Source organism: Scleropages formosus, chromosome 15 (assembly GCF_900964775.1).
Source record: "Scleropages formosus chromosome 15, fSclFor1.1, whole genome shotgun sequence".
Lineage (NCBI taxonomy): Eukaryota > Metazoa > Chordata > Actinopteri > Osteoglossiformes > Osteoglossidae > Scleropages > Scleropages formosus.
The window spans coordinates 22801860-22819940 of record NC_041820.1 but is presented as its reverse complement, the minus strand read 5'-3'; the positions used below and the strand labels follow the sequence as shown (position 1 = coordinate 22819940).

Below are 18081 nucleotides of genomic sequence, written 5' to 3'. Positions count from 1 at the left end.
ATTTATGGCTGATCCATAGTGCAAATTTAATTTAAGTATAATGTTAGCAATAGAGGTTTGCAGAAAAGCTTTCCATTAAAATAATTTTTTCTAAATTTATACTTTTTGTAAGTTCAATGCTTGTTCCCTTAAAAAAAAAAATCAGAAAAATCATAAAAGCAAGAGCCCAACAACTGCAGTACAACTCACAGTAACAGAAGTATATATGCCAAACAGCTTTGCAAAGGGGACCTTTTTCGTAACACAGCTATTTAAACAGACTCCAGTCTGCTGTTCAACAATCTTTTGTCTCCATGCACAGCGGAACTACAAATTTGTGCAATGTGCACCAAGTGTTATTCATCTGAAGTGCAGAGCTCCTGCAAGAACAGCTAGATCCTGCTCCAAAATGCGATTGTAGTGAATTACCTCAGTCTACCTCTCGGCAAGCAAGCTCATGTCACACACGTTTAAGTTCATCAGCATAACCAATAGTAGGCAGCCTGAGAAAAAACACACAACTGCTGACCTCATTTACAAAGGCATTACAAGGATCACCTCCCATTTTAAACGCACATACTCAATCATTCAGGTCCTAAGAAGTGACCTTCAGAAAGAAAGGTTTCGAACATGCTTTTCCATATTTCAGTGAAGATAATTGGTTCTGCATGGCTATCAGAAGGTGCTTTTTGAAGAAAGAGAGGAGAGGCTGCCGTAGGGAAATAAGAGCATTCTTTCCCAGTGTTCTACACTTTCTCCACACAATATGTTGCAACCAAAATATTTTCCACGACCATTTCAAAAAGGCACAAAAATTGACAAAGTATTTATTTATTATTAAAACAAATAAATTAAATCATAAATTAATAAATACTTACTTTTAAAAACTGCAAACTGATATGTTAAGTATGTTAACACCAATAATGACTTTACTGTTAGTACTCCAATCAAATTAAATATGTCCATACGTATTTAATGCAGGCAAAAACAATTTTTTTGCAGAAATTCTTGCTTTTAAATAAATGCTACTTTCAGCAGACAGAGCCTTACTGAAATACAGATTTGCCTCTGAACAAACCTCTCTTTTTTCTGTTAGTAAAAGGGAAATTACTATTGCACGAGGAGAAGTTGTTTTGTACCCATGGTGCCGTGTGCACCATGGCAATGTCATTTTAAAGGTGCTTTCATTTTAAAGATTTGAAAACACTTCCCAACACTGCAATTCCCATTTAAAAAAGTGACATTAATTAGGCTAGTTGGGAGCGGGGGAGTTAAATAAATGGTGGGTAAAGGAGTCCATTGATTTCCTATACAGTGCAACTCCTGACTGACAACACCGCACTAAGGACGAGGAGATTCTTTTATGAAATGTCACACCCTTCTGATTTATTCCCAAAGCAGTCGATATTGGAGTCTCCACACCCCCGAGCAAGCCCAGCCTATTCCTTCCCGCCGATTCCATTCAATCACCTTGTTCGCCAGCCAGAGGAACAAAGCAGTCTCCTAAGCGATGGGAAGCAAACAAGCTTGCCCAGCACCCCAGCAAATCACTACAAGCACAGCCAAAAGCCCCGTGCGGGAGGTGGGGTGAGCTGGGAGAGGGTGACTTTGGACAATTCACATAGTTTTGTGGAGATCCTGCAAGAGAGTGAAGTAAAGGAATCCTTTTCACAATTCTGCCCCCCCGTCCCTTTCAGACTTATCATTCGTCGTGTTAAACAAACGGTGACTGGGGGTGAGGAGCGGTGCTGATACAATGCAGTCCGTACTCCGTGGCTGCCTGCTGCAGTCTCCTGGCGCGGAGCAGGGCCTCATCCCTCTCTTCGTTGGCCAGCCGCAGTCTGGCCATCAGGGCGCGGTCTCGGTCTCTCTGTGCAGCGTAAATCTCCTCCACTAGAGCTGGGGGGGAAGGGAGACAGACAGACAGACAGATAGACAAAGACAGAGAGAGAGAGAAAGCGAGAGAGAGAGAGCCCCACTGTTATTAATAGCAAAGCGGAAACACCACAGTTGCTGCAATACAATAACGGCATTAAGCTCCTCTCGCAGGTGGTTATTGCAGCAGAAACGCAGTGGCTCAAGTATTAACTTAAGTGAAACTCATTTTGTGCCTCGGGTTGTCCACGGCGGTCACACACATCTGTGGCAATAAAGTATAGAAAAATAAATAAAATGGTGGTCATTTGAAGTGATCCCAAAGAAAATTACTTCATGTCTTCCTTACATCTGATTTATGAGGTTCTAAAAATATTATGTTGCGAACACTGTGTGAGTTCTGTAACAATGTCCCTGCCTTTGTGACAAGTGCTACAGGAATGTTAAAAACAGTGGCATTATTTGAAAACCCTGGTGCTTTCCTCTGAGACAAAGGTCAAAGTTTGCTCCTCCCAGGTGACAGGTCACTGATGCAGAAGCAAGAGTCCAAGGACTAAACTAACTTTCATATTAGGGAAGAAGCTGGTAAGAGAATATTACCATGGCGACATAACTACTGCTGCATATCAGCTTGTCTTCAAGGGCTGTCCAGTGAGTGAGCAGCAGCTAAACCGGGGACGGGACATGGACAACAGTGTGAGGGACACGTGACTTGGAGATGACCGAACTGTACTCGGTCTAGCTGGTAATCTCCCTGACAAAGGCATGATGAAGCATCAACCCTCAACACCGCTCCGTTCGGTGAGACAGCTTCATGATAAACAGTGAGCCAGGCGGTAAGCTATTACAAAGTTCACTAAGAAAATCAATATTGCATTTTACTTGGAATTTGCTCATTAAACATCCTCCCAAACCCATGCAAATCATATTGAAATGAGGACAGCAAATATATGCTCCTTGCTTTTATTAAACGTTCAATTTTCTTGCTAATTGTCTTCTGTATATATCTTGTATTTTATTTTAATTATTAAGAGGAGGAGTTTTTACCTAAAAAAAGCTGGAAAAAAATTCTCTTGCTTTGCACAAAATTTCAATATTTGTTCAGGAAAGGTTCTGAGCAGTTAAATTACATTAATAAATATGATTAGATACTATGTCAGCTAATACAGTACAATAGTCGTGTTGTACGTCAAACAAATTCAAGTGTGTTTACTGTATTATTTGCATATTGCAATTCTTAAACAACCTTGCCACTTATTCTGTAATTCACTGGAACACAGGTGCTACAGTGCATTTATTATTAGTGCTTTTAAGGACCATTACCATTTTTTAAAGGTAGGTGAGTGTTAAACAACGCAAAAGGAGGGGTGCAGTATCACTTCCAGCAGACATTTAAACTGGATCAGATCATCTGTTTCACAACATACAGTAATATCTCCGTAAGTAACCTGGAAGAGTGTAACACTTCAATGAGCTATTATGGGCTTTACAACTATTTCAAGTAGTAATAAATCCAAGGTTATTGGCAACTGTACTTCCTTTGACTCTTTTAAAGGAAACCAACATTATGTCTCAGATGATGTAATCAGCATCATCACTGAAAATAAACAGAAAGTATCATGCCCACACGTAGCTCAGAAGTGCGTTTCAGTTAGAAGTTACCGTGTTCCCGGTCCGTTCAGCCAGCAGTGGCTGTTACAATCCCCCAATGACTGCTGACTAGCTGTGCTTTGGTCATTTCAGATTTCACCGTAAGACAGCAGAAGTCCTGTATGTGACTTGTCAGGTGCTGTAAGATTAATATACCCGTCAATATCTGTTTGGTACAAAGGGGTAAACAGAGGATTTCACCATAATGGTGTTTCATCTGTTGGCTTCAAGGTTAAAGCATCCGTCTCCTTCTCTTGTTTGATCAGCAGCAGGGAGTACAAACAGCCTCTTTTGTTGCTGGTTTGGTGTGGCGCTAACACCCCCCCACACCCCAAAACGTAAGCACCCAGCCACCCCCAGCCGGCACTGCTGCCCTCTCAGGATGCACGAAACTCAGCAGGAGCATCATGGGCGCTGAAGAAGAAGGATATTCAATGCGCCAGCATCCTGTGGCTCGTTGACAAAATAAATAAATAATGATGGCACTGTATGGTTCTCCGCCCTCGGTAAACTGCAATAGCATGTGAAGCCACGCCATAAAACGGTGACGCCTGGTGTTCACACTGGCCTTATCCTCACATTTCCAGTCCTAGGGTTTCCTCTTGCCTTCTGCCACCCTAATCACCCAATAGCAAGCTGGAAGCTCTTCTCCTTTCGCACCTCATCATATGCCAAGTGGGCTTTGGCTTTTCTCCTCCCCCTATCTCTACTATAGACCAAGTTGGTCACTCTCCACTTTTTACTTCCTCACACATCAAACTGGCAATTATCTAATACTCACAGTCCAAATACATGCTGTTCGGGTTCCCCCATAGTGTATGAGTGACACAGAGAGAGTGCGTTTCACTGATGTATGGATGAGTGACCCATTGTAAGTAGTGTATCTTGATGTGTATATCACCTTGGTGAATAAAGTGTGTGGGCTAGTAACACTACATAGAATCCATTGTAAGTCACTTTGGAGAAAAGCATCTGCTAAGTGAATAAATGTAAATGTAATAGCACTATATCCTCATACAAGAGCCATCTCTATTCACTTCTTCTTACCTCATACATCTAGCAAAGGTTTGCTTTTCCTAGGTCCTCATGTCTCCACTAGGTTTCCTTACAATGTTACCTTGTCACCTGCTCCACCCATCCACCACATCTACCTCCTCCACATACCTCCAGCTTTCTCGCAAGCCTTGGCTTCCAGCGCCGTTTCCTTCAGCTCTGCATCCACCAGCCTATTCTCCAGCTCCCTCTCCTTTGCTGCCAGTTGGTCCTGGAGCTGAGAAGGTGACATGCAACTTCAAGGTGAGACGTAACTTGGACTCAGACAAAAATGGCAAGACATGAGACAAAGGACACTTTCCAGTAAATGCCTGGAAATGTCCTGCCTGGAAAAATAATAAAAATTTACATTACATTTACATATATTCATTCAGCAGATGCTTTTCTTCAAAGTGACATACATCTCGAGAACAATACAATGTGTGAATTACATCATTACATCAAACATGTACAGTCCTGCGAAATCTCTTTCACACAACAGGCAATATGGAACTATCCACACTGTACAACACAATCAAATGCTTTATACAAAAAGCAGGACATCCCACTAACTAAGGAGTGATACTTTACAACATCTAAATGAGAGATCAAACCTCATGTCTGATGTATTTTGCACCAAGTTTCTTTCCCTTGCACTTTGAAAATACAATTTAGTTAAATAAAATCTCTGGGGGGGGGGGAGGTTTGCAGTCCTGCCAGCAAAAACAGCCTGCTGGGACTTTCTCGTGTATTACTGGAGTCATAGCTACTTGAAACCCAGGGTATTAATAACAATGATTTCAATGGTCAATTTGGGAACAAAGTGGGTCTCTCCACAGTTACGTGCATTTGAGTCGCTCATATATTTAACTGTTCCTGCTTTTTTCTTGACAAAGTCTAAATGCAAAATACAGTGGCACTGTCAATATATCAAAGACAAAATGTGAAACAGTATCAATATGTTACTCCTTCACACACTAAATGAAAATGAGCCAATGAATACAGCACTGTATAGGTGTGTTAGACAACACTAAGGTTTCCTCATACTCTGGTATAACAGGGTGAAGGACTCACAACCAACACAGACACATAGGGAAATAAGGGTCAGAGGGAGCACTGACTCTCAAAATAACCCACAGGAGACTAATTCTACCAAACAGTGCAGGACAGTCACAGTGCCCCCTGGAGGAGCACAAAAAAAAAAAAAAAAGTTAGTTATGGAGAACAGGTTTCAACCCCCGCTATCCGAAAGTAGAGCGTTCCTGTAAAACCTACTGTAAGCTGGAATGGTTATAAAATGGTTTCGAAAATAAAGCCTTGCTAAGCAAAAGAAATTTTGTGAAACCTGAAACTGACTACAGCACAACAGATGGAAAAACAGTTGTAGCTTTAATTATTCCAAAATTATAGCAATTGTATAATTTATATCTCATGTTACAAACATTGGGCTATCAAATTGTTGAAGATACAAATATGTCTATGTTTATTTATTTATTTATTTATTTATTATAATTGCATTTTCTTCACTAGGCACAAGACGAGAGGGGGGTAGACCCTGGAAGGGACCCCGGTCCATTGTAGGGTAACCTCACCGGCACAGATTCACATACAGGTGGTCCCCAACTTATGATGCGGTTACATTCTGCAAAACCCTTTGTAAGTCAAAAATATCGTAAATCGAAAATGCATTTAATACACCTAACCTACCGAACATCAATACCCTAGCATACATGCGATGGCCAATACAGGCTTGCTGCCTTCATGCTGAGCAATTATCTTGAGTTTCTACTCAAGAGTAATTGCCCTCCTCTTCTTTCCACCACTAGAAGGAGACACAGATGGGCATTTCTGTGACATTATGGATGCAGAAAACACAATGTAGACACGGGGGGTATCTGCATAGCGACCGTGTGGCAGACTGTGAGATGCGGAGCGCTGCCGCTGCCCAGCATCGCAAGAGTATCACACCGCATATTGCTTGCCCGGAAAAAAAAAAAAAAAATCAAAATTCAAAGTACGGTTTCTACTGAATGTCTATTGCCAGCTCATCAATGTAAAGTCGAAAATCGTAAGTCGAACCATCATAAGTCGAGGAGCATCTGTACGTGATGAGGGAGAGCACTTTCTTCGCTGGCCTGTTTTCTTACATTTCCACTGACGGAAAACAGCTGCACTTCTGCTTTCTGCCATTAGTGGCAGCAAAACACACTGCAACACCATAGAAACTCAAGCTGTGCAGGGAGGCAGAGAAAATCTGCCGTCACGGGACACGAACAGACGTAAAGAGAGATAAATTTCTATTATTACATTTACATTTATTAATTTAGCAGACGCCTTTGTTGAAAGCGACGTACATCTCAGCAAAAGTACAATTTATGCATTATATTAAGAGAATGAGACATAGCTGCAGACATGTGACTCAAGTAAACCTAGTTTGTTCCTTACCACCTGCTGCACAGAGGTTCATTGTTCAAGTAGGTGCATAAAACACAGGATAGACAAATCCTGATACCCTCCTACCATTTTTTTTTTTTTTTCAATTATAAGATACACAAGCAAACAAATACAATGCTGGAGTAGTGGCTGATTAAAGACACCATTTACACCATTTTGACAGCAAAATTCACTAACTAGATGAGAAACGTGTTTATGCAACGCATCGCTCAATACCTTCCGGTCAGTCTGGTGAAGCTTACCATGAAACATGCAGTCAGTATTTAAGGTGAAAAACTTTTTAAATTTACATTCTCCGCATGCATTCATCCATTACACTACAAGTCATCCTCCTTTCACTCCACTGTTCTACTCTCTTGCTGTACCTGAAGGAGGAACATGGCACTATCTCGCACAACAGAGCACTTTGAATAGGAGGTTGTGGAAATGTATTTTTTTTTTTTTTATCTTCAGTGTTTTTAAAGTAAATTTAACCTTAACGTTGCTTTGGGTTCATAAAGTATCATTAACTGGCATCCGTGTCCATTTCGTGTCTTGTCCAGTGTTTCCAGTATAGAGAGACACTGAGACCCTGCACTGTACAAGGTGTTGATGGAAAAAGAATAAGTTTTAGAGCAAATCTCAGTTCATCATAGTTTTATCTGACATTTTAACAGTATCAAACCTGCAAATAAATTAAAGGATTAAGATGCATTATTAAGCTATTAATCATTGTGATGTAGTGGGTGGACTTACACTAGCTTCCAAGTTATGAGCCGACTTCCAGTCCCCACTGCATTCATAACTTGAGGTACAAATGTGTTTAGAACCTTACATATGGAACTATTCTCAGATTTAAACCAACACACAGGACAGATGACAAGTCCTCGCAGGAACCATTCACAATTCATAATTGCACTGTGTCACTCACATTGTGACCACACCGGAATTTTTACCCCTTCCTAAATGGGCACGTCTTGGTCAAAGGTAAAAGAGATACATCACCTGAAAATCAAACCCACAACCCACATGGTCATAAGTCTAAGCCTGAGTACCCTGACCATGGTTCTGCATTGCTCTCCTACGGGTCACACTGATATTTACCTTCTTATTGAGATCTCGGAGAGAGTCCAGCTCTTTCAACAGGAAGGCAATGTTTCTCTCCTTATCCAGCACTGGGAGTGGCTTTGCAGAGTTAAAGTCACTGCTTGCTTTGGTTTTACTGTGGTCCTCTTGTACACTGCTTAAGGTAAAGACAAAAGACCAATTAGACTGCTACTATATAAAAGCTGAGGTTGGGTGACAAAAATAAAACCACAGTCCTGTCTTCAAGAAGAGAGTGTAATAAAGTATAAAATGCATAACGGATGAAATCTCAGACCTTCCTATCATATTACAGCTCTTTATTTACTTTGTTATATTAGGAAAATTATACAATTGACCTTTAAAATAATATTAAGGTGCTACTTCATGAATCTGGCAAATTACTTCACTCTTGTAGTCAGGAATTTGACTCAATTTTTTTTATTAAAGAGCAATCAGCAATGCACTGCCTTATAGCTTATATAAATATCAGCAGTTTTTCCCGACGGTCTTCTGCATGTTCCAGGTTGAACTCTTGTACGTAAACTGTGCAGCGGTGGCCAAACCAACAGAAAAGAATGCAATCAAAAATAATCACGTTAAAAATCTGCAAGCAGAAGAAAGTCATCCGATGAAGTTCAACAAGCACCGGGATGACTGCTGGAGCACTGACAGGTGGGCACGGTGCAGCACAATTCAAAAACAGGCACTCAGTGGTTGTGACTGTACCAAATCAATGCAGCACAGATCTTCATCCCAGATCAAAATACTTTCCGGTCAATACATGTTCCCTGACATCACTGAGACACAACAGGTATTGATTTAGAGGTCAACTCAATGTGGCCTCAAAGTAAAAACAGGAAGCCTGCATTTTTTGTGAAAAAGTGATAGAAGCTAAAACAAAGGCTAATGTTCATTGTGCGTTTACAAGAACTAAAAACTCTGTTTAAAAAAAGTTCAAAACTGTAAACTCTCAGATCAGTATAACCTCCTGTTCATGTCACTCAACTGGTGATTAGTTGCTGCAAACAGTAGGAAAAAAAATGAAGCATACACTTTTCGGAATAGAGGCTCCATTTTAAAACAGAGATCCATGTGGGAATGTCCAGCAGATTTGCAGCATAGGACTGAGTGCTTTCGTGTGTTTGCAGTCCCTTTCAAAGAGGCACCAGGCAAGGTGCTACAACAGCATATCGTTCCATTTTCCATATCCTGTCCAGAGTGGCTTACCTTGCTGCTGATGTATTTCCGGAGTCCTCCAGGGCCAGCAGATGCCCTGTGACTGCCTCCTCCCCTCTTCTTTTCAACATCAGACCCCCTGGTTTGAGGAAACCTGGCCCACGGCACACCTCTTCGTCTCCCATCCCTCCCAGGTCTCCGGCACCACAGCCTGGCTCAGGGAGAGCTTCTCCTGCTTGTTCCTTCTTGGTCCCAGGAGACTGGCAAACCCGTGACTCTGGAACAAAGAGCATAGCGAGGTCCAGAGCCCAGCACCAGAAAGACAATCAAATGTTGTTCCCTCACAAAGCACAAACTTTTTTTTTTTTTTTTTTAAATCTCTGACGCAGAGATCGAGGTGTTCTTAACGTGCGGGACCCATCGTGATAATTTTTAATTATTCAAGCTCCTTCATTTTGTCAAGCTTTCCTTTATTTTGCTACTATTCTGAAAAACAAGGGTGGAAATGCTTTTAAAAAACAGTGAAACAAACTGCGTTTTGCATTAGTGAAATATGTTTTTTTTTTTTTTTTTTAATATTTAAGTAGAAGGCAAATGAAATATTGTCCCCTCGCAGGTCTGTTTTCAGACTTGCAGGGCCAACAGGACGTCTTTCATGGCAGAACGCAGCGCTTCTATTGGCCAAAGGCAGGGAAAACAGTCAGTCCCCCTCGGTCAATGTTTCTGCTGTGAGCCGGCCCAGAGAGCAGCCAGCCGCGACACAAACACTTGAGGCCGTCTCCTTGGCCCACTTCCCAAGCACCCCCACAAGCCTCTTTGGCTGCAGTGGACTCATTTTTGGCTCCTTCTTTTTCTGCTTCAGGTCAACGGAACAAGTCTTTTGCCCAGCAATGACACGCTTTAACTTCAAAGTATCGCTTTTTACACATGCAAAGCAAAGCAGGGGCCATCAAACCTGACACGTCATGTAGTACCCCATTATTCGTAGCAGATCTGTGGTGAGGACCTGTTCTTTGCTGTTTGCAATTTATACCAAGCCACTTCAGAAGAAAAGATGTGTAACAGGGATATCCCGACTCAACTACTGCATGGATAATTAGCTGCATTTCCTGTCATTATAAAATATACATTAAGAAGAAGGAGGAGGAGGGGAAAAAAAATCAGGCCAATAGCTTCCACATCAATGCAATTCCAATGGAGATAAATTCAAACATGGGCGCATTAAGCATATCACTGCATCAAACGTTTTCCTGAAACGCGGGGAGCTGCTCGCACTAATAAATGCAATGTGACAGTGGGGCCCAAAGCACTGCCCGCCACAGCGACGAAAAGCCCCAGCTTAGTGGCGACAATTATTTCGTGAAAGGTCAGGTTTTGAACTGGAGAGCAGGGAGGTCCGCGTCATAGCTTTGTTGCTGGGGCCCTCCTCGGCGGATTGTTGCAGACAGTTATTAGTATTCCCCATAAGGCTCACCAGTGCAAACACCAAATTCAACCATGAATAATAACACCAAACACACTTATATAGCCTCTTTGTCACACAGCAAATATGGGTCTTTTTCGATACATTGTTCCTAAACATGGGTTACTACTTTAATTTTTCGGGCTGTCTCGCTCAAAGTGAACGGGCCCTGACTCTCTGTGTGTTTGCAGCAGATTTCCCTAACAATCGCAGAGGCCACCGTTTAATCTCACACTGGACGGCCCATTTCCTATGGGAAAGGCCAGGGGCAGATTCTCCTTTCATCCCCACGAAACGATGATCACCTGAACGAGCAGCTGGGCACAGGGGAAAGGTAGGCTTCGCCATCCAAAGCGGGGTTAAAAAAAAAAAAAAAGAAAAAGAAAAAAGAGAGTCGGCGCGCTCGAAGGAGAGACTCCCGCTGACGGACGGCCTTTTCCCAATGTGCCCACCACCTTGCTTGACAAGGCGAGCTTCACACAGCTCCCTCCAAATGTCACCCATTTATAATCGGCCAGGCATCATTAAAAACTGTTTGGCTAGCAGGGCTTTGAGTGTTTAAGCAACGGCGCAAATGTATATTTGTGTAGAGGAACAGAATAAATTTACATATCAGGAGCATTTGGTGAAGGGTGGGTAAATACTCTGTTTATCTCGCATTGTCATTCCAACCATTTTATCCAAATACGAGCTTTGCCATATCATTACGGTCTAGTTTAAAGTTATTAGATGGCAGGGTAACACCATGGCCAGAGGTGATTTACACATGTAAACAAATGTTTATGTATCGCAGTGAACAGCGCTTGTACAACAGCACGTGGGTAAACAGCTAAACAGTTTTTGAAAACCTTTTGCTGTTTAGATGGCCAAACTCTTAACTGTGGAAAAAAATGTCTAAATATCCAACTGCCAAACACACGTGAATGCAAAGACTAAGCCTGATGGGGACACAAAAAAGCACTCAGCTGCTCTACAATAATATATTTTTCAAGCCAGGAGTCACCAGTGTCTCGCAATTTAGTCCAATTTGAAATAAACTGGTGACAAAGAGACTCTTTAGCAGAAGACAAATACTGATATCTTTCTTTCGTAATTTCATGTGCTTAAAATGTAAAAGCCCTCACACAAAGAAGTGTTGCTTTGATAAGCAGAAACGCAAATGTCAGAAAGAGAAGCAAATGCGTTATAGGGAGTGAAACCCCCACAAACAAGCCCTTACCTTTTGGCAGATCTTCAAGGGCTGTTGCTGAAATGATTTGAATGTTGCAGCTGTCGTTCAGCGTCGGGAGCCTTAGCACAGAGATGCAAGAGTCTGACACAGAAAGTGACTTTCTCTTGAAAAATGCAACCCTGTAGTGGCTGCCAACTTTGTTCATTGTAGCACACATGCTTTATGTATAACAAAACATTTTGCACACATTTTATTCAGAGTACTAAAAACCCAAACCACTAAAAAATGTAAACAGAATTGCTAATCTATGGATAAATAAATACATATTCAAACAGCTATTAAATGCTGTCATTACTGTAATAACCCAGATGTGAGCAATAATTGAGTGAAAAATTGTGTTAATACTAAAGGGCACATAGTAATTATAAGATACGTGAAAAGATTTATCTTAAGAAACTAATACAATAAGTTTGTTGATAATTAAACGACTGGACACTGAACTTTATATTTAATTGCCTTGACTATAAGATGGTCCTCTGGCCCGTGCTTCATACAGAATTCAATAAAAACATAAACAATTCAATTGTCTTACATTGAAAAAGGAAAAGGTGTTTATGGTCAATGTTGTAAAGGTATACCCTTTGCAGGGAGTTGGCATGAAAGTGAAGTTTCCCTCAGTGGAACACAAGGTTTTCTGGAATAGACTCAGTACATGTACACTGAGTAATGGGCCAGTTTTACCATAGCTCAGGAGTGTTACTGTTGAACAAGAGAACACAGGCTGCACAGTGGAGACAGTGAAATGCCAGACACAGCTGAAAAAACAGTCGATTCTGAAAATGTGAGGAAAAAGGAACATCGGAAATGCAAAAAAAAAAAAGGAAAAAAAAAAAAAGAAAATGCAACTGCAGTTGGGAAATGAAGTATAAAAATTTTACAGCGTCATCAACAGGTTGTTTGTGTGTCCTGCACTTCAGCACAGGTAAAAATGTGGCTGCTGTGTGAGCAGGAAGCAAGTGGAAGAACCTAAGTGGTACAACTGCTTGTAACTTCCAGTGAAACTAACATGGTAAAAGAGTTGGGGCACCAGTGTATGTGATGCCAACTGCCACAAATTGGCACTAAATTGTCACAAACTGTCACAAATGGTTACAGGTAGGTGAAGCAAGCGACAGTGGGCCACGGAAAGAGGCCAGGGAGGTATGGTATTGACACGTGCATTTACCATGTACATTTACCGTGTACCATGTGCCTTTACCTGAGTGTTGCGGCGCTGTCAGAGCTGCGGCGCTGGACTGCGAAGCACAACCTTTCTCTCACTTCGTCATTGACTTTAGGATTAGCTGCAATATATATATATGGGGGTTATTATTAATTTCAAAAGAAGAATGCACTCCATTGGCAGCAGCCACTCTATATTAGCTTTAAAAAGGTTAGTATTAATTATAGTCTGTCAATATGTTCTTGGGGGAGTAGCACAAAAGCGATATTTAATAAGCTCCCGAGTGTAACACAACAAGACGCACACCCTCTAAGCGCTTTGCCCCCAGAGCTGGGAACCCGGAGCTGCACCACCCTTCGCCCACTTCATCAACGGCGCCAATTAGTGAAACATAATTGTGCTGTTAGCCACCACAAAGGTAAACAGTCTTCCTTCTAATACTGCTCGAGCCGCGTTGCAGCCAACTATTAAAGTTCAGCTCCTCAGGTGTAATTAAGCGGAGGGGCCCATTTAGTTCCGTAAATGCACGTTAATTCATCAGCAAGCAACAAATGGACTGGGAGCAATTAGGAGAAACACAGTTGTGTGGAAGGGGGCAGTGTGTGTGTGTGTGTGTGTGTGTGTGTGTGTGTGTGTGTGTGTGTGTGTGTGTGTGTGTCTCAGAGACAAAAATGTGATGGGTGAACGGCGCCCTCTTGTGTCGGAGCTTGTTACAGCACCGCATTCGGCCGCCCTGCCCCTCTCCTCTTCTCCTCACCCCTCCCCGTACAGCCTCCTAGCACAGCAGTGTTCTGCAGCTTTTCGCTGACTGCTTCTTATTGCGCTAACCTCAGCACAGTCCTAGGGTTAGACGCGCACAGTCCTAGGGTTAGACGCGCACAGTCCTGTCTGCTAGTCCAATCTGTCCCGCAGGGAATAACTACTCTGCACCAATGCAAATGAAACGGGAAGCACAAGTTCTAGAATAGAAGACATCATTAACACCAATGCTGGCAACCATCCTCCCGGGTCCTGCGGTGCTTTGCGCTTCATTATCTGCGCCAAGGGATGAAGACGAAGAGTTGCCGAAGCTGCAGCAATACGTTTGAGCTGCTAAGGAAATCCAGGAGCGCAGAAGCAGATGTGCTGTTTCGGGGACAAGGGCCAGTTCGGCACTTCGCAGGCACAGAAGAGGGAGGGAATTGACCCCTGGGCCAGATGCCAGGGGGACGTTATCCGTGCGTCGTAAGCCAGAGCACACTGCTCACGGCCTATTCAGCTTGGACACACAGAGCCGCGAAGGGACAACTGGCTTCTTGTGCGGGAAGCCGCGGGGCTCCGTTAATCCCAGCGACAAGCTTTTCAGGGAGAGGGAACTTGCAGGCCGAAGACACCCACTGGAGTTTTCATCTTGCTCGAACATAGAGTTAAAACACTGCTAGAGAAATGTTTAGCCGCTGGGGAAATAGGAGCATGAGCCACGCACGTTCTGCTCAGAGGTTGCCACTGCAGAGGCTGTGTGCCAAATGACACTTCTTGTTTCACTGGCAAATTGCACAAAGAAAGGAGTAACAACAAGAAAACGTTTCATAGTAGCATTAAGGTTTTGTATTCATGATGCAGATATCCCTTCTCAATGACACACTGCGGAAATTAACTGAACCTCTCAGAAGAACATATAAGAGAAAATATTTACTCTCCAGTACCATGCAGTCCGATCACATGTACTACTGGACACCAAGCAATGCTTGAGAGTAAAACCTTGAGTGAGGCAAAGCTCCCAGGAAGCTCAACACTACAAGGTGTTTTGTGTGTTATGTGTAGGAGACAATGTGCTTGTCCTAGTCACTAGGTAGGGGCGGACAGCTGCTCTGTACGTGAGAATCTTGAGCAGCATGCGCAGTCCGATGGATGGACAACGAGGGACGACTTGAGTGTTGGTGCCTTGCGGTACTATGATGACCCAGCACAAAATGCAAAAGGAGTAAGACAGACAGGTCAAAGGGCAACTGCTGCTCCGTGTTGTGGGACACAAGGTGTGCGTGTCGCTCCGAGGCTATCGTGCGAACGTGGGCAGCTGCCCAAAGCCCAGAGAACGGACCAAGCGCTTACGTACAGACTCCTCCTGAGCAATGTAGTTTCTCTGAACCTGTCTGGTCTTCTAAAGGCCATGACAAGCCTCACGTGCTAGTTCACACAGCTGTGAAAATAACAGTCAAAATCAGCTTCAGGCATTTCCACAACACAGAGCTATTGTTAAACATGACACAAATGTGCACATTTCTCTTCAGTACAAGCAGATGTCAGCACTGGCAGTACAAGCAAAAAGGGTGAAACTTGTGAAGAAACACCGCCTCTGCCTGCTACATGCCTGCAACACCACTTTCTCCCACATCTAAAACTTTCTTCACTTTCCTTTGTCCTTTACTGTCTTTCGGACATTTCCATTTTCCAGCTTTGTAGACTTTGGACTAATTGTCTCTGTGGACTGCTTATTATTCATGTACAATTATTGCAGAGTAATGTCCTTAAATCCTTTTAAATGACCATTCATGCAGTGCATTCATTGAAGATGCCTTTGAAGTCTGTCAAAGATGAAACTCTTCAAAAAGAAGCGCCTAAGTCCACTTTCCGTCAACCAATACAGGCTTCTCATCTCCTCTCTAATATAAACTAAATTCCATTAATTTTTTAAGCTGCATTTAATAAAATTTGTGCAGCAAAAGTTTCTAGATTCTGCAGTCTGTCATTTGTATTCCAGCTGACTTTATGAATATTAATAACAGAGTTATCCTGATTAAATGGGCTTCACCGAAAATCCCTGTGAATCCTCCAGCTCAGGCTTTGCGTCTTCCCGATTCTTTATGAATTTTGATTTGGACATTAATCCGGAGGGGAACCTAAAACTGCTTTAATTGTGCATTGTGCTTACGGTAGCCACAAAAAATATAAATGTGAAATTGTTCATGCCTGTAAATATATAACAATTGTTATATATGTATGACTGCATGGTGCATCTTCTTCTGAGAACTTGGTGCTATAGCGTAATTTCCCATTATATCCCTACATACATACCTTTTTAGTGGGATATGACAAACATTTGGACACCTGCTTTTTGTTTTGGACAAAAACAATTTGTAAATCTGATGTCTTAACAATAATTCCTCCATGCTCTGCAATATCCTGAACACATTTTTAAGTGTGAATCAAAACTATTGATTACTTCATTTACAATCGATAGAGCATTTGAACGAGAACAGCAAGAACACAGAACCCACATTTTTTGGGACAACGTCATCAGCCTTTCTGGGTGTGGTAAAAGACAGGGCAAAGCTGTTAATGCAAACTATAACCATATGTTATCTACTAAGACTCTCTCAGGGAAGAAGGAAAAACTCAAGCTGTGTGCAGCCGGACAAAAAATGGCTAAAAGACAAGGAAACACACACACACACACACACATTTTCAGAACCGCTTGTCCCGTACGGGGTCACGGGGAACCGGAGCCTACCCGGCAGCACAGGGCGTAAGGCCGGAGGGGGAAGGGGACACACCCAGGACAGGACGCCAATCCGTCACAAGGCACCCCAAGCGGGACTCGAACCCCAGACCCACCGGAGAGCAGGACTGCGGTCCAACCCACTGCGCCACCGCACCCCCTACAAGGAAACACAATGTGTCAAATATGTTCCTTAAAAGTCAGTGAGCACTGAATGTGACTGAAAGAAAAAGTGCCACCACTATTATAAAGATATTTTCTTTAACAGGTGTTTGGAAGTCATGGATGAATTCCTGGAGATGTTACCGCTCCATTTCTAACAAATGACGCAAAGATGCGTAAGACTTTGTATCACAATGCTCAACTTTATACCTCCCACTGACATTTCTTGTTCCGCTTCCTAACGTTCACAGAGATTCATGATAAAAAGTGGACTTGCATACCACTACAGTATGTGACAAATATTAACTACTAGTAGGCGAATAACGGAAGGCAAGAGCAGAGTTCACTGCAGTGTGTGTGTGTGTGTGTGTGTGTGTGTGTGTGTGTGTGTGTGTGTGTGTGTGTGTGTGTGTGTGTGAGAGACAGAGAGAGCGAGCGAGGCAGAGAGAGAGTGAGAGAGAGAGAGAGAGAGATGACTAGAGTGCAAAAACACCATGAGGATGGAGGACAATGTTTCCACGTTCTAGGAAAGCACTCTTTCTTACATGCACTGCTGCCTTATTGGAGCGAAAGAGAAACACAAGGGACTTCTGTCCACACAATGTACTGCTGGGACACCACAGGGGACATTTCTGTATGGAATTGAGTAGAGAGCCCATTCTGAGTGGGATGTCACACTTGTTTGTCTGAGGTGTAACAAAGCACTCCATTTACCCGCTACTTTCACAAACTGCACAACTTCGCACGCGCAGGATTTGGGGCAAAGTGACCCGCGGAAGGGAGGCAGAGAGAGGTAGAAAGCGTGTGGCTTTCTGAACATCCCGCGGCCCATTTGCACTCGGCAGCTGCGCAAAGTGAACGACTCTGCTAATCCACAGACCCCCCGCTGGGCTCATATGCGTCACGCCCCGCATAACTTATCCAACTAATCTGGCACTCAGGAAATGAAACACTTTGTGCAGCGCTTCACCTTCGTCCATAGACAGAAGAAAGACAACGCGCATGACTGCAAACCTGAAGTTACAAAAATCCTGGGCAAACGACAGGGAAATGAAGCCATTTCTCATCTTCTCTTTACAGTTCACCAAAAGTGATGTGTGCATACTGAAAAGGACCATTAATCTTTTCGTAATGCCAGCAGCAGCAGCACATATGACAAGAATTCATTCAGATCACACTCGGTGTATGTTTGAATATATCCGAGAAGGATGAAGTTCAAGTGCCAGTGTGCACTAGCAATGCACCTGGGGACAAGACACATGAGGGACAAAGTTTTGTGTTTCCACTTCCAACACTCCTTCCATTGCTGTTTCCATCACTCCTCATATCTCTCCTAACACTGCTCCTTCCATTGC

At 42.8% G+C, this 18081-nt stretch overlaps 1 protein-coding gene across 5 annotated transcripts in view; it reads right to left on the bottom strand.

Moving 5' to 3' along the window:
• The window catches only part of mipol1 (mirror-image polydactyly 1), a 69261-nt gene that overhangs the window by 33863 nt on the left and 17317 nt on the right, over positions 1–18081 (bottom strand). For 3 of the 5 annotated variants that reach the window (XM_018764085.1, XM_018764082.2, XM_018764087.1), the window contains exons 3-8: positions 13123–13207; positions 11913–11983; positions 9283–9508; positions 8074–8212; positions 4669–4774; positions 1749–1878 (exon numbers count right to left, since the gene is read on the bottom strand). In XM_018764085.1, the coding sequence (XP_018619601.1) occupies positions 1749–1878; positions 4669–4774; positions 8074–8212; positions 9283–9508; positions 11913–11983; positions 13123–13207 (757 nt within the window). The remainder of the gene's footprint in view (positions 1–1748; positions 1879–4668; positions 4775–8073; positions 8213–9282; positions 9509–11912; positions 11984–13122; positions 13208–18081) is intronic. The other 2 variants (XM_018764083.2, XM_018764084.2) reach the window with 2 other exon arrangements.